The sequence below is a fragment of the Apodemus sylvaticus genome, chromosome 15, assembly GCF_947179515.1.
Source record: "Apodemus sylvaticus chromosome 15, mApoSyl1.1, whole genome shotgun sequence".
In the NCBI taxonomy this organism is placed as follows: Eukaryota; Metazoa; Chordata; class Mammalia; order Rodentia; family Muridae; genus Apodemus; species Apodemus sylvaticus.
In genome coordinates this window covers 10,850,656-10,871,900 of record NC_067486.1, presented here as the reverse complement: position 1 = coordinate 10,871,900, position 21,245 = coordinate 10,850,656, and the positions used below count along the sequence as shown (strand labels likewise).

Sequence of the window (21,245 nt, the reverse complement as noted above, 5' to 3'; positions counted from 1 at the left end):
AGGACCCAAGTCCCGGAAGCAGGAAGCGCCTCACTTCTTGCTTGGGATTCACGGCTGGAACGGCGAAGGGAAACTTTGACCCCCGCCAGGTGCTTTCTGGTCCTGGGTTTTAATTCTTAATATTTCACCTTCCCGGACTCGTTGTCTTCCGGGGTTCTGGGGCTGTGGCGGTGTTTCAGGACCGGCCAGGAGTGCCAGCCAGCAGACAGATGAAGGACACATCTTTTTAGCGGGAGGCAGGAATAATGCCTAAGAGTCTAGAACAGAAACATTAAATAACTTACAGTCTTGTCATTCTCTTTTCTATTCGTGAGCCGTCCCTACTACAACTAGAAGCTAAGGAACTTTTACTGGAGTCATATAGCTTTAACAAACAACTTTGTGTGTACCAAGTGGATATCTCTGGTGGTTACTTCTCAAGCGATGCATTCTTTTTCAAAAAAAAGGGGGGGGGGGATAGTTCCAGGCTTACGAAAGTGTTTAGTAGTTGAATTTTAGGTATGCTAGAAGTAAAACATATAGTCTTGGTTTCTTTTCCTACCTAACAACTCTTAGAAGTTAAGTGTTAGTTAGGTAAAGTAGTTAGGTAAGTAAGTGTTAGTTAGGGAAAAGTTCGGGATCTCAAAGAAACAGGCCACCAGTCCAACTGACGCCCTAAGACAAGGAAAATTTTACTCTTGATCAAGTGGTCACTCTCAGGAAAAGGCACACACAGATAGGAAGTGCATTTGGTTTTGGTTGGTGGTTGGCTGGTTGGATTTTTTATGAGGCAGTGTTTCCATGTGTAGCTCTGGCTATCCAGGAACTCACTCTGTAGGTCAGGCTGACTTCTGCCTCTGCCCCTACTCCGCCCCCCTCCCCCCCTCCGGTCGCCTAGCATGCATTTGGTTATTTTAGCTCAGGTGGTGACTGCCTTTTCCCCACTGGTTGGTGCCCTACCTCACACCTTAATTTAGTTTAGCAAGACTGCAAATAGCCGGGCAGTGGTGGCCCGCACCTTTAATCCCAGCACTTGGGAGGCAGAGGCAGGTGGATTTCTGAGTTTGAGGCCATCCTGGTCTACAGAGTGAGAGCCAGGGCTACACAGAGAAACCCTGTCTTGAAAAAAAAAAAAGAATGCAAATAATTGGCACATAGAAAATGAAGGCAAGGGTGGTGGTGGGGCAGTAGTGCATACCTTTAATCCCAACATGAAGGAGGCAGAGGCAGAGGCAGGCAGATCTCTGAGTTTGAGGCCATCCAGACTGGTCTACAGAGTGAGTTCCAGGACAGCTAGGATTACACAGAGAAACCCTGTATTAAAAAAGAAAAAAGAAAAAAAAGTTAGGGAAAAGGGTCACAGTGCTCTAAGTGATTAAATTACTGGAAAAGAGCAGTTTGCCTTTTGTGTAAACAGGTTTAACTGGGCCTGAGTCAAGTCTTAACAAGGTGAAAGAGATAAATATTTGAATTCCTTCTTTGTTCAAAACAGCAAGTTTTATAAAGTACATTTGATGTTTCTTCCAGTGGGTTTGTTAATCATCCAAACTAACGTGAAGCCTCCTATTTTCCCTTCTTCAGGAGCGCTGCAGTCCTGTGTTTACTGGAGCCAACATGGGTCCACTGGAGCAATTGTTAACTGCGCATGTGTGCAGGTGTGGATTAGGCAGTGTGGGGATAATGCCAGATCCTGGGCTTCTAGGAGCTTCCCTCTTGTGGCAATTCTTGTCTCTAAACCAAAGAGCAGTAAAACATTAGAACTATGAGCAAGTGACTGATGTTAACCATCCTGGCTTTAAGTGATCTCGGCTGGTTACCAAGCTGGGAAGAACTGTCAATTTATCCTGGTTAATAAAAGGACACTAGAAAGGCCGATCCAGCATTGTAGGGGAATACCAGGACAGAGAAAAAGGAGGGAGGTGATTGGAGTATGGGTGTAGAGAAGGCTTATGGGACATATGGGGAGGGGGGAACTGGGAAAGGGGAAAGCATTTTGGAATGTAAACAAAGAATTTAGAAAATAAAATAAAAAAATAAGAAAAAAAAATAAAAGGACAGTGAAAGGGGCTCCAGCATGAAAGTACATTTAAAAGATTTTTTTCTGGGTTGGTGAGATGGCTAAGCGGTTAAGAGCACCAAGTGCTCTTCTGAAGGTCCTGAGTTCAAATCCCTGCAACCACATATTAGCTCACAATCATCCATAACAAGATCTGACGCCCTCTTCTGGAGTGTCTGAAGACAGGTACAGTGTTCTTAAATATAATAAATAAATAATTCTTTTAAAAAAATTTTTAAAAAGGTATTTCTTTCTTATCCAACCATAATGCAAGTCTTTCATTTTTTTTTCATTTTAGAAATTATTTGTTGTGGGTAAGAGATAGGGGGTTTGTGGAGGGGAAACTGAGAAGAGGTATTTTAAAAAAGCATACATAGAAATGATTTGTAAGCACTTATTATTCAATGACAGTAGATGCGACCGTTCAGAACTAGAAGGAAAATTCCCACAAAGATAATACTTTATAGCAGCTCTCTAGCCATCTTGGATGTTTTGTGTTTTGTCAATTCAATCATACAGTGACTCTTTCCTCTAGCTTTTTAAAGGTAGAGGAGATGTGAAGAGAGGAGCATGCCTTAGTCTGCTCCCCAACACACCCCACCCGCACTTAGCGATGTCTGCATGCATTTTGGATTGTCCACCGTGGAAAGATGCAGCTGCTATCCAGTACAAACTGCTTGTTTTACTTCCTGCAAATCACAGCGGGTTTCCCTGTGGCCAAAACGCTGCTGTTTTGAATAATGTAAAGCACACTGCCTCTATCTTAGGCTTAAGAGTCATCTCACATACATGGGTCTAGATAAACTAGGCCCACTCCTGCTTATAATTAAATTATAAGTCACCTTAACTACAGATGGTTCTGTACTGCCTATTCCAGGAAATGGCAACCAAGTCTTTGCTTCAAAATCATCTTGTAACCGTGCCTTTGTTCCAAAAGGGGGTTTTAACCATCTGCGACTATCTGGTTATGAGTAACCAGCTGTTATAACCACCTTATAGCCTTGTCTTGGCTTCAGAAGGTTGTTTTGACCATCTGTAACTATATGGTTATGAGTAACCAGCTGTTATGACCACCTTGCAGCCTTGTCTTTGCTTCAGGAGGTTGCTATGACCAACTTGGTATGCTTGTGTTCTGCGTCTGTAACCCAGCCTACTTGCCTACCAATCTCCCATTTGGAAACTCTATAGCTCTGGCCCATCAAAACCTTGTCTTCCTCAGTCTAATGCTGACCTCTCTCTAACTCCACTCTGGAGGAGGCAGCCGCGTACATGAATAAAAGAGCTTGGTGTAATTAGTTGCTCACTGTAATCAATTTGTCCGTGATATTTGGGTCAGTGGTGACGAAGGCTGCTCAGTCAGTGAAACAGGGTCTCAAGGAAGGGGAGGGAGGACTGAAAAGAAAAAGATAATTATACAACATTATAACATGACTCCAGCCAGGGCTGAGGCTGAGGTGCATTTATTTGTTCCCAGTCAGCTTTTATACCATCCTAGGTACATCCTAAGAGCAGGGTCTGTTCTTAGATCAAAGACAAAGCAATCAAAAAAAAGCAATAAAAGATCAAACAAGGTAGTAATCAAACAAAGCAATGAACAAAGTCCCTTAGTCCCTGGGTCTGGGGCCTGTCAGGATGACCAAGATAAAAGGAACACCACACGTTCCTTGGCTCTGTTTACCTTGAGCTTTGCTTCCGCCCAAATATAAATACTCTTATCTGAGCCTACTTCCTTGTCTGAGCCCAGTGGCAAATGCTTGCCTGACCAAGCCAGCTCAGTCAGTCCACAGGTTCCCCAGCGCAGGAGTGAGGATTAAAAAGAGACAATTAGAGGCATTGCAGTATGGCCTCAGTCAATTCTGAGACTGAAAGCGGGTTTTTATTTTTTTTCCAATCCACTTTTATTTCTTTTTAATTACATGTGGGTATTAAGGGAGACTAGTACAATGAGGAATCAAGACAATAAACACCTCCCCCCGCCCAGTGATCACTCCAGTGATCGCTGTTTCTAAGGATGATCCGGATGTCTGAGTATACTTCTTCATCCTAGCCTAAAGTCATGACCATAACCGAGCCTGCATCTTTGTCCCACTCTGATGTCAGATTCCTGCCTGGATTTACTTCGTTGTTGTGCTCCATGTCAGGTTCCTGCCAAGCGGCACATTTCCTTGTCCTTGGCCAATGTCAGACCCCTGCTAGGAGGCACAGCACCCCAATAAGGCTCTCTACACTTGGCAAAGTTCTAGAAGTGGTTCCAAAAGCTCTTTATACAGTGGCCTTTCTCACATCTTTGGGATTACAGATAGTGTTTAAAAAAAAAAAACTGGTCTTAAGAAAAAATCACCTACGATCTTTCCACTCCCCCAAACTTCAAAAGGCAGCCGTGAGCTCAGTTTGAGCTATTTCTTGTGGTTAAATGAATTCCAGCTTCCTCAGCTACTTGTTAAGCCAATGTCTTAGGGTTCCATTGCTGTGAAGGGACAACATGACTAAGGCAACTCTTATAAAGGAAATCATGTAATTGGGGCTGGCTTACAGTTCAGAGGGTCAGTCTATTATCATCATGGTGGGAAGCATGGCAGCATCCAGGCAGGCATGGCACTGGAGAAGCTGAGAGTTCCACATCTTGATCCTAAGGCAGCCAGGAAGAGACTTCTTCCACAGTAGGCGGAGCCTGAGCACAGAAGACCTTAAAACCCATCAACACAGTGACCCAGTTCCTCCAACGAGGCCACGCATCCTAATAGTGCCACTCCCTATGGCTAAACATTCAAACACATCAATCTATGGTACCCAAACCTGGCAGAGGGGACTCACAGCTGCCCAGCTGTCCCTGTCCCTGGTGTCTAGGGATCATGGCTGTCCAGCTGTCCCTGGTGTCGGCAGAGGGGACTCATGGCTGTCCCTGTCCCTGGTGTCTATTGGTGGTGTTGAAGCTCACCCTGGCATCCAGGTTCCCTCAGTGTCACAAGTGCCTGTTAGACATTTCAGAGTCGCCTCGCCCTGCCGCCCCCCCCTGCCCCCTCCCCCCCGCAGCCTCTCCTTTCTCACCCACCCTTTCATAGTCTCATAACCTCCATCCAGGTCACAGGGCTTCTCTACCCTCAGCTTCTCCTTCTCCTCATAACCTGCTCTTCCGGCTATGTTCCCATCTGTCCCTTGTCATCCTCCTCACTCAAAGACTGTCCTGGCCACGTCCCCTCTGCCCACCATGTCCCGTCTGCTTGGTAGCCCTCCATGCCTGTCTGCCTGCCGTGTCCTGTCTGCCTGCCATGTCCTGTCTGCCCACCATGTCCCGTCTGCCCACCATGTCCCGTCTGCCCACCATGTCCCGTCTGCTTGGTAGCCCTCCATGTCTGTCTGCCCGCCATGCTTGTCTGCCTGCCGTGTCCTGTCTGCCTGCCATGTCCTGTCTGCCCACCATGTCCCGTCTGCCCACCATGTCCCGTCTGCTTGGCAGCCCTCCATGTCTGTCTGCCCGCCCTGCCTGTCATGTCCCGTCTAACAGCTATGTTCAGTGACTGTTCTGGACTCTTCCAGATACCTCTGGCCATTCTCTATCATATCTACAATTAAAAATTGCCTCCTTAACCATACTGTGGAGCAGTCATGCCATCGGTTTATACATTGGGAACCATCATGAATATCTCATTGCACCGACTCTGTCACGACTTATGAAAAGCAGATTGCTAAATGAGAGCAGTTTTCTCAAATGCAGGAGCACGCTTAGAGTTAGAGTTCAATTTTGATTTCTTCTGGGCTAAAAGTGAATGTCTATCTTAAATGGATATTTGCTCAGCTTTGACAAGCGCAAAAATCTGTGGTACTCACTCTGTTATTAGAAGTCACTTCAAAAAATATCCCCACAATTTCCTTCTTAGCTCCGACACTTCTCCAGGAAGCACTACTGCTCCCCACCCCAACACACACTCACATTCAAGCCAAACAGGAGGTGCCTTTATTTTCTTTCAGTATATTTTACACACATTTCCATTTCTTTCATTATAATATTTTACATTCACTTATTGTGCGCGCGCTTGGCATGATATGTATGTGTACCGTGGCTGGAGTGTGGGAGTCAGAAGACAGATTGAGAGACTTTTCGTCTAGGGTCCACCCCACAGTTACATAACCGTAACTAGTTAGTGCTGACGCACTATGAAAGGGGCTGCTGGTCCCCTCCTCACTTGCTCGTGTCCCTTTATCCTCTTCACCCTCTTCACCCTCTCTCTATTCCCTCCCCCCCCCTCCTCAAGTTCATGGCCAGCCTCTACTCCTCTCTCTCCCCTCCCCCCTCTACCCCTCAACTTCCATGCCCTAAATAAACTCTCTTCTAAACTACACCGGTTGTATGGCTGTATCTCAGGGGGAAGGGATGCCTCAGCATGGGCCTGCAGAAGCGCCCCCTTCCCCACACCTTACCACAGCACATCCACCAAACATGTCCCTGCTTTCTTTTTCTTTTTATAAATCACAACACTTGGTTCTCTCCTTATCTTCTCTTTCCTTTCTTTCTTTCTTTCTTTCTTTCTTTCTTTCTTTCTTTCTTTCTTTCTTTCTTTCTTTCTTTCTTTCTGTTTTGGTTTTGAGAGCAGGGTTTCTCTTTGTGACCTCCCTGGTTGTCCTGGAGCATGCTGACCTTGAACTCACAGAGATCCACCCACCTCTGCTTCCGGAGATAGGATCAAAGGTATGCACCTCCACACCCTGCTCTCTCTCCTTAGTTTTCAACTCAGCTCATCAGCTCAGCACAAGCTCTGTAGCCCCCCCCCCCCAGCCGCCTCGGGGACCCCCAGTGTGATACTGTAAAGATTTATCAGTGTTGTTGTTCTGCTTAGCAGCGTTCCAGGGATATGGCTGTTTAGTTTCTTCCATTTTGGTTTTTAAGTTGTGTGGTAGATCCAATCCCGGACCTGGTGTGAGCTTACCAGGCGCTCTCCCAACCAGCCACAACTCCGTTCATTTTCTATTCTTTAATAATTTATTATTTTTATGTTATATGCATTGGTGTTTTGCCTGCATGCATATCTGTGTGGGTGTTTTATCACCTGGAATTGGAGTTACAGACAGTGAGCTGCCATGTGGGTGCTGGGAATTGAACTTGGGTCTTCTTGAAGAGCAGCCCATGCTCTTGATCACTGGCCCCTCCTTTTCTATTTTTCTTTGAAGGGAAACTGGATGGTTTCCAGTATTTTGACTATGAACATTCTTATGTTTTAAAAAAATTATTTATTTTATGCATATGAGTACACTGTAGCTGTACTGATCATTGTGAGCCATCATATGGTTGCTGGGAATTGCACTCAGGACTTTTGGAAGAGCAGTCAGTGCTCTTAACTGCTGAGCCGTCTCTCCAGCCCATGAACATTCTTATACAGCATTTTGTTCTACTGAATACATTTCCTTAATACTTAAGAACTTAGTATGCTCCAGACACTGCTAAGTACTAGAATTATAGAAAAATATGTATATCCTTCCCTATATATATGTATATATACACAAATACTTATATCTATATATCTATATATTCTCCATTCATACATGAAACATGAAAATAAATGTGTCAGGATGAAGGTTAGTTAGCAGAGATGTAAAACTAGATGAGAGTGACATGGAGATCAGGTTAGTTAGGCTGCTTAGCTTGTATCATGATTTTTATGGGGTAGACTAAGGCACTAACCACAGAAAATTAAAGGAGAAAACAAAGCAAAGAAAGCTAACAATAAGCCAGGCAGTGGTGGCGCACGCCTTTAATCCTTGGGAGGCAGAGGCAGGCAGATTTCTGAGTTCGAGGCCAGCCTGGTCTACAGAGTGAGTTCCAGGACAGCCAGGGCTACACAGAGAAACCCTGTCTTGAAAAAAAAAACACAAATAAATAAATAAAAAGCAAACAAATAAACAAGAAAGAAAGAAAGAAAGAAAGAAAGAAAGAAAGAAAGAAAGAAAGAAAGCTAATAAAGCTAACAATAGAGCACTGGGGAATGAGGGAGGAAAAACTTGTCACTGGGGTGACAAGTTTTATAGAACAGTGACCTTGGTCTGGAGAGATGGCTCAACAGTTAGGAACACTGCTCTTCCGAAGGTCCTGAGTTCAAATCCCAGCAACCACATGGTGACTCACAACCATCCGTAATGAGATTTGACACCCTCTTCTGGTGTGTCTGAAGACAGCTGCAGTGTACTTACATATAATAAATGAATAAATCTTTATAAAAGAAAAGCAAACATTAAAAAAACAAAAAAGCAGTGAGCTTTGAATTCATGCCTTTGCTGGGTCATGGTGCACACCTTTAATCCCTTAATCCCAGAAGTCAGGCGCATGAGGCTGGCTGTGCCTGGTGAGTTCACTCCAGCCAGTTTTACACACTGAGTTCCAACTCAGCTATGCTACACAGTGTGATCCCATCTCCAAATAAGTAAATAAAATAGACCCACAACATTTTATCACCAGTAAAGAACAAGGATGTTAGTTTTTCCCAAAATTTAAGTAAAAATTACACTGGCCAATTTGCCCACTTATGCTGCTATCGTAATAAAATTGTTTTTAAAGATTTATTTATTTATTATATGTAAGTACACTGTAGCTGTCTTTACACACACCAAAAGAGGATGTCAGATCTTGTTACAGATGGTTGTGAGCCACCATGTGGTTGCTGAACTCAGGACCTTCAGAAGAGCAGTCGGTGCTCTTAACCACTGAGCCATCTCTCCAGCCCCCGTAATAAAGTTTTATCTGACAAGTAGTAAGTTTGAATATTTCATTTACAATCCTTTAGGTCTTAAGAAGTCCACATATCCAGACATGAGCTCAAAATTGACTAAAGGGTCTCAGTTGGTTGGATAACAGTCAGCAGCTGGGTGGTGGTGGGGCACACCTGTAATCCCAGCACTCAGGGAGGCAGAGGCAGGCGGATTTCTGAGTTCAAGGCCAGCCTGGTGTACAGAGTGAGTTCCAGGACAGTCAAGGCTATACAGAGAAACCCTGTCTCGGAAAAAAAAAAAACCCGAATCCAAAAATCAAACAAACAAACAAACAAAAGAGATAACAGTCAACATTCCTCAGTAACTCGAGGTCCCCTCCCCACCTACCCGCCCCAAAGGACTCTTGTCCCTTGCCTCTGGCAGAAGGGACAGGATTCATGATTCTTTATTGATATACACTCGGGGTTGCCAGTCACCTTGAACTAGCACTCCAGCAGGCTCCCTCAGTCCCCATTCACAAGTAGGCGATAGATACTCAGCTCAGAACCTTCACACTAGGACACACTACCCTCCAGGACCTTCTCTCCTCTGGTTCCCGATTCCGATTCTCTTTGTACCTCCTGCCCCTGCCTATTCTGGCTTTTTAAAAATCTTTCTATGTCTACTATTCTCTCCCACTCTCTTGCTTCCCTAGCCCTGGCCTTCCTCTCTCTGCGCTGGGCCTCTGGGTTCTTCCAGATGCCTTTGAGAAGTTTCTCTCTTATTCACAATAAAAACCTTCCCCCTAACTGAGCAGCAGTTTCAAGTGGTTTCCTTATTGCATCCCCTCACATACACAAAGTTGTTCTTTTATTGTGTTGCTTACTTCTGCCTTTTGTTTTGTTTTTCGAGACAGAGTTTCTCTGTGTAGCCCTGGCTGTTCTGGAACTCACTGTGTAGACCAGGCTGGCCTCGAACCCTGAAATCCTCCCCACCCCCCCACCCCCACCAAATGCTGGGATTACAGGCATGCGCCACCACTGCCCTATTCTGCCTATTTTGCCGCTAACATTGACGCGTAATATTCTGTGATTACTGTCCCTGCTGAGGTCCTCTTAATTTGTGTTACAAAAGACTTGACACAAAGTGTGTAGTTACCGTTTTTCATCAACGAACTGCAAACATTCAGGAGTTTACAATGTAACATTTCCCTTTAATTCCTGTCTGTTCATTGACAAGGTCAGCAAGATGAAGGCTGAGGTTGGAAGAATGCTCACTCACTTTTATGGGACAGAATTAGAGATAATGAGAGCCGTTTAGAAGTTGCACTCTTGGCAATCCTGCAGAAATCACGTATTTCAGAGAGCTAACTGTGCAGGGCTTTCCAAGCCAGAGACCAGCACCTGCCATCCACTCTCTAGGAGGATTTAAATAACTCCACAGTTAACACCGCAGCCGGGAAACTTGGCGGAACTCAAATGCGCGGAACTCACAGAGACGGAGCCCACAGGTGGCCGAGCCATTTCCCACAATGCCAGGCGTTCCGGAAGTTGCCTCTCCCGGAGGGTGTCTGGTTCCACCGCGTCGCTCTCTATTCGTCACCTGGAGGAAGCGGAGCTGACGGCCGGCTCCGGGCCCGTCGTGGGAGGCAGTTATGGGCGCCGTCGCCCCGGGTGAGTACCGACCACCGCCGCCGCCGCTCGCCCGCCCGGTTGCCGCGCCTCGGCCTCTTCGACTGCGAGAGCTGTCGGCTCCTGGGACGGCCGGTGACTCCGGGCCCGGCCTGTGTACCCCAGCCTGCCCCGAGGGCGCCGAGCAGTTGGTAGGGCGGGCGGGCGCCGGGAAGGGTGGCTGGGCGGCTGGCGTGCGAGCTCTGGGGAGCGCCCGGTGACACCGTGTGCTTTGTAAGCGCGGCTGGCGCTGTCACCTATGGGTGACAGCCTACGTCCAGTCTCGAAAGCCACGTTGTAGAGAGACCTGCTGACATGGGGTTTTCCCACACGCATTCGTGATGGCTTAGCGAAGGCAGAGGAGGACCGGGCGGGCAGAGGAGGAAAGCAATCGCCCTGATATGAGGCCGACAACGGGAGTTTTGATTTCAGCGAGTGGAGCCGCGAGCGAGTAATTGGACCAAGATGGCAATTCTTATCTGAAAAGTCACCTGAACGATGCCTGACCGAGTAGTCATGTTTTATAGAACCCTTTCCCACGACTCAGCAGTGACCTTCACAGCTGTCAGAATTTTACTGTAGCTCCTTCAGTAGCATCGACTGACTCCTCAGTTACTGGTTGCCATAATTAACATTTGTCTTTCAAGTTTTCCTCTGCTGTCTCAAGGGGAACTGCAGTCCTTAAACCAGATTTTCTAGCTCTGTCTTCACAACTGCAGCCTTATGATTAATGTACGCCTTTTATCTTTTCACCTGAAGTTGTGCCTTCTCAGGTAATAAATGCTCATATTCATTCTCTCTCTCTCTCTCTCTCTCTCTCTCTCTCTCTCTCTCTCTCTCTCTCTCTCTCTCTCTCTCTCTCTCTCTCATGGTGTGTGTGTTTGCTTTGTTCTCCTCATGTAGCTTTGGCTGTCCTGGAACTCCCTCCATAGACCAGGCTGGCCTTGAACTCAGCTAATGCAGGTTTTCTTTAAGCGTCATTGAAACCTGGTGGTGGTGTTTGCACACACCTTTAATCCCAGCACTGGGGGAGGGAGGCAGAGGCAGTTGGATCTCTTGGTTATGAGGTTAGCCTGGACTACATAGTGATTTTTGTTTCTAAATTTCTTTCTTAGTGAATATGGTAATTTAAAAGGTGATTGTGAAAATCAGATATGATGGTTTTGGAAAGGCACTGTCTCATTCATTGTTTTTGTTGAGTTAAGGGAGTCAGGATTGCTAGGACGTTGGGGCCAGGTTGAAAGGGACAAGTTCCAGAGTATAAACTTGGATGTTTTGGCTATTTAATAGTTTTATTAGAGTGATGTAATACAAATGGTGTTATTTGAAGATGAATCTTGCACTAATGTGGTACACCTTAAAGGAAGTTAGCTTGGAGGCAAGAAGTTGGATACCTTTTTTCCTAAAAGAGGACGGTATTTTATACAGCCTACATACTTGATGCTCATTTGTTTGTTTATTGCAAGGTCTCATATAGCCCAGGCTGACCTCAAGCTCAGTGTATAGTAGTTGGGGATGACCTTGAATTCTGGATCTCTTCTTGGACCTGGGTGTAGGACTGTATGCACCACTGTGCCTGGCTTGTGTGTGGCTGAGGATTGAGCCAGGGCTGTGTGCATGGCGGGCAAGCACTCTACATATTGACCTATATCTTTAACTTTCATCAATTCTTTTTATAACATTTTAGATGATCCTTGGTGAAGGACGGGTTACTGGCTTAGCACAGTAGTTCCCTAGCGTTTTGTCCAGAATACACAAGGCCCAGATTAATATCTGGCACTGAAGAGGACAAAAAGCTGAATGAAAATTTTCTTTGTAAAATGTAGTTACTTCACTTGGTTCTTGATTTTTATATAGATGTCTTGAATATCTTTAATAACACCATCCCCCATCAAGAGCTGAAGGAATACCTGCAAGACTTTACACCAGAATGATGAAAAAAAATAAGATTAGAGGCAGGTGGATTTCTGAGTTTGAGGCCAGCCTGGTCTACAAAGTGAGTGCCAGGCAGCCAGAGCTACACAGAGAAACCCTGTCTCAAAAAAAAAAAAAAAAAAAAAAAAAAAAAAGAATTAACTTGAAGTAGGACTGGAGTGTAGTTTAATGATAGAGTACCTGTAAAAACAAGAATTAAGTGACGTATTTCCTCCAGGTACTATTTCCCATTTGCACAAACCTTTAATAAGCATCTTAGGTAAAAGTAGCTTTTTATGGCAGTTATCAAGTTTTTTGCTCATTTGGTTTTTTTGTTTGTTTGTTTTGTTTTTCAGAGACAGGGTTTCTCTGTGTAGCCCTGGCTGTCCTGGAACTCACTCTGTAGACCAGGCTGGCCTCAAACTCAGAAATCCACCTGCCTCTGCCTCCCAAGTGCTGGGATTAAAGGCGTGCGCCACCACTGCCCGGCAGTTATCAAGTTTTTAGCCTTAATAAGTTACTCTGAAGCATGTAGAATACAGATTCTCAAAATTAGTATTTAAAGATAGACTTGTAAGTACTTTTAATTCTGTTGGTATCTTTAAAGTTTTAAAATTCAACCAAACAGGCAAAGATTTAATGAGTAGTTAGATTAGCTGTAGACTACCAAATGGCGGTTTGTGGGTGACATACATAAGCAGTCAATTCTTAGTTCTTATCTAGAAGCAGACTAGTAAAGAGAATTGTGTACTTTTGTTTGCCTGTTTTTAACTTTTCTTGCAAACCTTTAGACTTTGCAAGCTGATTGTTTGTAGAATATTTAATGTGTGTGGTGAAGAGTTGAGTGTTAGGTACTGAAGCATTTCAAGATAGATGTAAGGAGATTGAGAGCCTTGACTTTCTCATTCCTAAAAACATGGTAACTCTATCACTTCCCAGTTGTCTGAAAACAGGATGCTACTGTATATTCTGTACTTCAGAGCTCTTACTAAAAGTGTGATGGTGCATCCCAGTGGTATCTTTGAGTTGTAAAGTGCAAAAGATATATAAAGTATCGACTATAGCTTACTTGAATTTTTATCTCCTAAACTGTAGAAATCATTTTTTTCTTTAATATTTTGTCTTTTTGTTTCTTGTCAAGCTGAGTTTATCTTGTTTTCTAGATTGTAATTTTGTGTCAGTGAGTGATCCATAAAGTGCCAACATGGGAAAGAAACGAACAAAGGGGAAAAGTGTTCCAGACAAGGCTTCCTCTGAATCTACAGGTATATCTCATTTGTTGTTGTTAAAGCCCGGCACTAGAGCTAAAGGAATGGTTTTTGTTAAGTTTATTTTTATGGGTACTGGTGCTTTTTCTTGGATGCCTGTCTGCATTGTGTGCATGCAGTGCCCACATAGACCAGAAGAGGGCATTATATCTCCTGTAAGTTATGTTAGGCGGTTGTGAGACACCTTATGGGCTCTGGGACTTAAACCCCTGACATCTGGAGGAGCAGTCAGTGCTCGTCACTGCTGACCACCTCTCCAGTCCTTTCCTTTTTAAGATAAGGTTTCACTGTCCGTGGCTGGCCATGAGCTCACAGAGCTCTGCCAGCTTTGGCCCCTTAGTGCTAAGATTAAGGTGTACACAACCACACCCATCTTAGATTTTATCACTCTGTGTGTGTGTGATGTCTATGTGTGTTGAGGGGGAGTAGCATCAGTGTGCCATGCTGTGACTGAGGGGGGTCAGAGGGCAGCTTTCAGGGCTAGCTTCTCTCCAGCCCCTGTGGGTTTGGGGTCAGACTTGGTCCTCAGTTCCGCACAGCAGGCTGTCCCTCTTGTAGTTGTTGCTGTGTGTGTCCCTTGCCTTCTACACTCATTTTGTTAAGTCTACTCTGTGTAAAGGTCACTTTGCTGGTGTGTACTGTGCTCTTCACCACATGTCTGCCTGCTGCTTGGGAGGCTAGAGGAGAGAGAGCATTGGATTTCCTGGAACTTGTTTATACACAGCTGTGAGCTGCCATGTGGGTGCTGGGAATTGAACCTGCAATGGTAGCAGCTATTAGACTCTACTGTTGATGAGCCATCTCTCCAGCCTTATACTCACCTTTGATATGAAGGATCACATCTGTGTATGTTATCATTTGTTTAGCTAGTCCACTACTGTTAGTTTTAGTATTATCAGTGGAACAATAATGGTCCTTAATTGAACAATAAAATGCTTATTTTCCAGAGCCTTTACTAGTACTTGACAGTATCAATTGTAAAACTTATTGCTCATTTAATATTCTAAAAGATAGTTCTTCCCCTCTCTCCTGTAACCTCTGTTTCTTTACTAGGATTCAGAGGTTTTTCTGCATTACTTTATTTGTATTAACTTCATCTTAACAGGAAGCCAGTTGGACTACTTGATTGGTCTCTATGACTTTAGTTTCCATCAAACAACTCAAGTCCTTCAGAATGGATCCAGTACCCTTTAATCACATGTCCTGAACCTGTTTTCCGGTCCCCAGTGCGGCTGTCTTTTTGAGTACATTGTATGGCTCCACCATTTACTGAGCTAGCACACATTTTTACACACTTTTATATGGGGATTGGTCTTTTTGTTTTGCCTTATCTGTTTGTCCATCTATCCATCCATTATGTAATTTTTGCTGGCCTATAACTCTGTGTAGACTAGGGTGGCCTGAACCCATCAGGAATCCTCTGCCTCCTCAATGCTGGGATTTAAGAGGTGTGCGTCCTCAGCCTCAGTCGTTCACTATTTCAGGACATGGTTTCTGTGTGAGTTATGAGTCCAAGTTCTGGTATAGTCATTCAGTAGTTATTTGCTCTTACATACTAACCTGAGATTTCTCATTTGTCATTAGAAGTAGTACTGTCTTCCTTCTAGGTAATTATAAGGATTAAATATTTAAAATATTTTATAGTATGCACGCAATCAGTATCAGAGACTTTGATTACTGTAAATGTCTTTCAATACTTTACCTTATCTACCTCTTGAAATTTTTGCATTGTTAGATTTTTTTTCCTAATGGATGGTCAATTTGAGAAGTTCTTTTTTAAGATTTATTTATTTATTATATGTAAGTGAATTGTAGCTGTCTTCAGACACTCCAGAAGACAGCGCCAGATCTCATTACTGATGGTTATGAGCCACCATGTAGTTGCTGGGAATTGAACTCAGGACCTTCAGAAGAGCAGTCAGTGCTCTTAACTGCTGAGCCATCTCTCCAGCCCCCGAGAAGTTCTTATTCATTGCCTTAGTTTCTATTCCTGGTGGAGTGTGAGCTGCTCAGGAAGGAAGAGGTGTAAGTCAGTAACTTTTAGGTTCTCTGGAACCAGCATGGTGTCTGGTTGTAGTGTGTGTTACAGAATGAATGAAGAAATTCTTTTCCTCTCCTTCAAAGATTAAAAAATAGATATATTATAAAAGACCTTGTTTTAATGAAAATAGAGAAATAATGAGTTTGTAGATGTAATTAATTGTCGTTAGGTCATCAAAATAAAATATCTGTCCTTGTGACATGGCTCGGATGGCTGAGAGTTCTGGCTGTGTGGCCATAAGGACTGGAGTTTGGATTGCAGTACCCACATAACCAGGTTTCCCAAAAATACTCCAGGCTGTCAACACTCTCTAGGCTTGGTCTGCATGCACACACATTCATACACAGTCACACATATACACAGACAAAAAATCAATTTTAAATTTGTGAAAACGCTTTCTCGAAAGAGTTTGGATGTATCTTAGTGGTTCTATTTGCCAGTGTGTGAGGTCACAGCTTTTCTTTGGGTCTGATGTTTTTGACGGCACAGGGCTCAGATGATAGAGCGCTACCCTGCCACAACCACACACAGGCATCCTTCTCAGTCTCATAATATTCAAATGTCAAGCAGAATGATGAGTGATAGTCTGAAAGTGAATTTAATGTTGAAATTCAGATACAGTTCAATATTAACAATAAAAAGCCAAATTTAATCTTATGTATTGCTTTTTTTTTTAATTTTCAGTAGAACCAATGTGCAGACACCTTAGAAAAGGGTTGGAACAAGGTAATTTGAAAAAAGCCTTAGCAAATGTGGAATGGAATATCTGCCAAGACTGTAAGACTGACAATAAAGTGAAAGATAAGACTGAAGAAGAAGCAGAAGACCCTTCGGTTTGGCTGTGTCTCAAATGTGGCCATCAGGTATGCTCAGATTTAAATAAACAGACTTTAGGAAGCTCTGGGTGGGTCTTATGTAAAAACACAGTCTGGCTGGTCATGCTCTTGGGTCACCACTGGCTTCTGAGACCAAAAGGTTTTCCATGTTGGTGTTTTGGGAGGGTTCTCTGTGGTGCCGTGGTTGTAACGGTGAAGGGAATAGGCATAGGCAGAGGGAGACACCATGAGTCCTGAATAAAGGAAGGGCTAGGTCTTTGTGCCTGTGTGCACGCAGGTCCTGCTCCTGAGGAGAGCTGGCAGTCTTTGCGAGGCAGCTGCCTTTCACTGGGGACAGTTCTGGGGATGGGCGGATTGGGTTGCTATATTTTAGGCAGCTGGGAGAAATGAGTACTCTGGTCTTAGGGCTGATCAGAGATCTGGCTGGTGCGACTCATTATCTACTGCGTATCACCAGCCTACTGATATAGCTGAAGTTCTAAAGTTCAGGCTGTGACCACCATGGCATGGTGGTCTGTTGGTCTGATTTTATGCCTGTCTATCCTTTTTTTTTTTTTTTTTTTTCCTCGAGACAGGGTTTCTCTGTGTAGTCCTGCTGCCCTGGAACTCACTCTGTAGACCAGGCTGGCCTCGAACTCAGAAATCCGCCTGCCTCTGCCTCCCAAGTGCTGGGATTAAAGGTGTGCACCACCACTACCATTGCCCAGCTCCATTTTCTATCTATCTGTGTTTATCTTTCTATCTTCTATCCATCTGTCTGTCTACCCACTTTTTTTTTTTTTTTTTTTTTTTTTTTGGATTTGGTTTTTTGAGACAGGGTTTCTCTGTATAGCCCTGGCTGTCCTGGAACTCACTCTGTAGACCACGAGCTCAGAAATCTGCCTGCCTCTGCCTCCCAGAGTGCTTGGATTACAGGCGTGTGCCACTACCACCTGGCTCACTTTTCTATTTTGAGACAGGGACTCAAAAGATAGCTTTGGCTGGCCTGGAACTAACTGTACAGAACTGGCTAGCTTTGAACTGAAGAGTTCCAACAGCCTTGGGCTCTTCAGTGCTGGGATTAAAGGCTGCGAGTCTCCATACCCAAATAGTGGCGAGTCTGTTAGGAAACTGGACTGGTCAGTCTTCCTATGAATCTACAAGATGAGATAGACAACTAATTTTTGAAAAAAAATGTTAATATTTATTTTTAATTATGTGTATTGTGTGTGTACCTGAATGCAGGTGTTTATGGAGGCAAGAAGAGGTTATCACATCCCTGGGACTGGTAGGGCAGGCAGCTGTGACCACTTGAGGTGTGTTCTGGGACTGAGCTGAAGAACAGTCTGGGCTCCTTTTGGCTCAGACATCCCTTAAGCCCATCCCCCATTATTTAAAAGTTGAAATTATGTGAAGATAATTACAGATTCAAATGCCCTAAAAATTTACACACATAGTCTTACACATTTTGTTCATTTTCTCCCAGTGGTAATATTTTTAAAAATTGATGCAATACCATGGCTAGACTTTTGACATCAATATAATTCATAACTTACACCTTCAGTCTTCCTTCTAGGTGTATGTATGGGGTGTCTGTGTGGTGTGTGGGGTGCTGTGGTATGTATGGGATGTTCTGTATGTGGGGTGTCTGTATGGGGTGTCGCATGTGTGTGTATGGGCACCCTTCTTGCCATCCCAAAATTCTGGAAATTTTTTATGGAGAGGATATAGTCTTTTTCATAAGGGTAAACCTAAGCTGCTTGGGGAGGTAGGTAGCCTTTGAGCAAGGCCCATGGAGGGTTTGTTCAGGTGGCAGTGATGGTAAAGAGTTCTAAGACTAATGGAAAAACACAGCTTCTACAGCTGTGAAAGCACTGTGTACATTTTATCCAAATAAGAGAACATGGGAGTTAACTGGAAGGGAGGGTTGCTACAGTTGGGGGGTTGTTGTTCAGGAGTTTAAAAGAACAACTCATTGTTGAGTGAACAATACTTAAAAAAAACCCCATCATTTTTAGGAACAGTAAGCTGAAAAATATGCATGCGATGGAAGACACTGAAGAGAGTCTTTCCAGAGGCTTTTACAGGGTCAGAGGAGATCTGATTTATGTGGTTTGATTGGAGTGTGTGGGTGTGAGTGGTGGGGACAGACCAGGCACAAGGCAAATGTCCTACCACTGTGCTGATTTTTAATGAGGACTGGAAAGGATGAGTAGTTGAGTAATTTTAGTGCTAAAATGTCCTTTTCCATGAATATTCTCAGTTGCCTATAGATATTTAAGCTTAAAAAAAATTTAGACTCTGTAGAGTCTGTTTTTTTACATCTATACTTATTTCATTTTGTGTGTATGAGTGTGTGCATAAGCGAGGGCGGGATCATGCCCAGATGTTCTCAGTGGAGGTCAGGAGACAGGAGGAGGGTGTTTTCAGTGGAGGTCAGGAGACAGGAGGAGGGTGTTCTCAGTGGAGGTCAGGAGACAGGAGGAGGGTGTTCTCAGTGGAGGTCACAGGACAGTTAGGAGGAGGGTTTTCACAGTGGAGGTCAGAGGACAGTTAGGAGGAGGATATTCTCAGTAGAGGTCAGGAGAGGGGGGGAGATGTTCTCAGTGGAGGTCAGAGGACAGTTAGGAGGATGTTCACAGCGGAGGTTAGAGGACAGTTAGGAGGATGTTCTCAGTGGAGGTCAGGAAACAGGAGGAGGGTGTTCTCAGTGGAGGTCAGGAGACAATTAGAAGGAGGATGTTCTCTCTAGTAGGTGCTGGGGAAGCAAATTCCCTGGTGAGCGATTTTATTTTTGAACTTGTAGGAATGACAAAGCTCTTGAAGCACTTCTATATTCACGATGTGTTATAAATTAATGTGGTGAGCTTTGGCTTTGAGGCGTATGATTATTACTCTAGGGCTGTGGCCGAGATTCTCAGGAACAGCACGCCTTGAAGCACTACACAACACCGAGATCCGAGCCTCACTACCTGGTGCTGAGTTTGGACAACTGGAGCGTCTGGTGAGCTTCAACTCCTTTTCCTGTTGACTAGAGATGGTTTAAATGCTAGAGAATGAATCTGCTGAAAATGTTTAAAAGCAAGAAAAGTAAACTTGTATATGTTTGTCATGGAGTACAAGGAAGGTGTGGGAATCGGCACCTCCGTGTGTCTTTTCTAGTGAAATTGTTTCTCGTTAAAGATAGGGGCAGGAAGTACATATTTCAAATACTTGAGACTATAATAAAAGGATAAGGAATTTCCACAACACCATTGTCAGGCCATTTATAGTGTTGTGATTTCTAAATTATAATATTATTAACTAACTTTTATTTCATTAAAAACTGTCTTTACAGCAGTATTCCTCTGAGTATCATCTGTCACTTGTAAACTTTATTAATTTTGCTGGCATTGGCCTGTAGTTTAAATGATGTTTGCACAAGACTGTGTAGTCCATACACATTCCTGTGCATGTTGTGTGTTGGAAGCCAAAAGGTGCCTTCTATTTCTCACCCCCTTACAGAGTGAGACCCTTTCTCCCACAGAAGGGGAAGATTATTGAGTTCTTGTTTGTTTGCTGGCTTGCTGGCTGATTGGTTGGCTAGCCGGGGGGCCTCCACTGGATAATATTGGAGGTACAGGCAAGTGCAGGCATACAGGGTGTCAAGCCCAGAGTCCCATGTTTTCTAGCAAGTGCTCTTAGACACTGAGCCAGGGCCAGAAAAGACTTACTGGACTAAGGTGTGACTCTACTATAGGGCACTTGCCTAGCATGCATGAGAGACTCTGTGTTCCATTCCTAGAGCCATATATGGGGTAAAAATGACAAAAAGCAGTTTTTTATTTTAATGATGTACCCTGTGTTTGAAATTTCCATCCTACTTATGTATACTTGTAATTGTGGTGAATTTTATTAATAAACCAGACTTAAAATGTGCTTAGTTGTATTAAAATCCACTTTAAGACTTATTTTTCACTTTGTATATGTGTGTGTATATATATATATATATATATTTGTGTGTAGATGTGGCTTATGAGTACAGGTACCTGCAGAAGCCAGAAGTTATAGGATTCTCAAGCTAGAGTTACAGGTAGTTGTATGCTGGCCAACATGAATCCTAGGGACCAGACTTGGGTCTTCTGGAAAAACAGTACATGCTTATAACTACTGAGCTGTTTCTCCAGCCCTCACGAAAACTGGTTTTTATTTTCAGTTTCTCTCTACAATGTTAGATTATTATGTGTGTGGTGTGTTCCTGTGCACATGTATGTGCTCATGTGTGAGCCCTGTTGTGCAGGCTGGCCGTAGTGCATGTGTGGAGAATCAGCTCTCCCCGTTGGGTTCTAGGGTTGGAGTTAGCTTGCAGGATTTTGAAGTAAGCACTTTTGTCCACTGAGCCACTGCCAGCTCTACTTTCGTTGTTTTTCAGTAGAATAATTTGATAGTTATCACTTGTCTCTCCCTCTTGTAGTTGTCAGTTTGTCAATTTTCTTCTCTGGTTATAGGTGTTACAAGTGTGATGAGGAAGTCAAATACTGTAGTTCAAACAGATTGGGCCAAGTGGTTGATTATGTGAGAAAACAAGCTGGCATAATAACATCAAAATCAGGTAAAAAAAAAAACCAAACCAATATGCTTCTTAGTAGATATATAACAACTTTGGATTTGTGTAGCTGCTTTTATATATTCATTCCCTTCCCTTATTCCCCCCCCCCCACCTTTTTTTTTTTTTTTTTTTTTTGAGACATGTCTTTATATGTAGCCCTGGCTATCCTGGAACTTGCAATGGAGACCAAGTTGGCCTTGAGCTCACTCACAGAGAATCCTCCTGTCTCTGCCCCT

General features: G+C 43.8%; 1 protein-coding gene and 1 long non-coding RNA gene across 5 annotated transcripts in view; both read left to right on the top strand.

The window, feature by feature from the left end:
- The first annotated feature begins 6 nt into the window (after positions 1 to 6).
- Positions 7 to 3,316, top strand: LOC127666262 (uncharacterized). The gene is made up of 3 exons (XR_007973578.1): positions 7 to 89; positions 1,561 to 1,634; positions 2,571 to 3,316. It is a non-coding gene; the product is annotated as an uncharacterized LOC127666262 (long non-coding RNA).
- A 6,947-nt stretch (positions 3,317 to 10,263) lies between these two features.
- Positions 10,264 to 21,245, top strand: part of Usp16 (ubiquitin specific peptidase 16) — a 30,850-nt gene continuing 19,868 nt past the window's right edge. For 2 of the 4 annotated variants that reach the window (XM_052159065.1, XM_052159063.1), the window contains exons 1-5: positions 10,265 to 10,386; positions 13,461 to 13,562; positions 16,294 to 16,469; positions 19,322 to 19,425; positions 20,909 to 21,012. In XM_052159065.1, the coding sequence (XP_052015025.1) occupies positions 13,502 to 13,562; positions 16,294 to 16,469; positions 19,322 to 19,425; positions 20,909 to 21,012 (445 nt within the window). In that variant the 5' untranslated portion in view covers positions 10,265 to 10,386; positions 13,461 to 13,501. Of the gene's footprint in view, positions 10,387 to 13,460; positions 13,563 to 16,290; positions 16,470 to 19,321; positions 19,426 to 20,908; positions 21,013 to 21,245 lie in introns of all 4 variants that reach the window. The other 2 variants (XM_052159064.1, XM_052159062.1) reach the window with 2 other exon arrangements.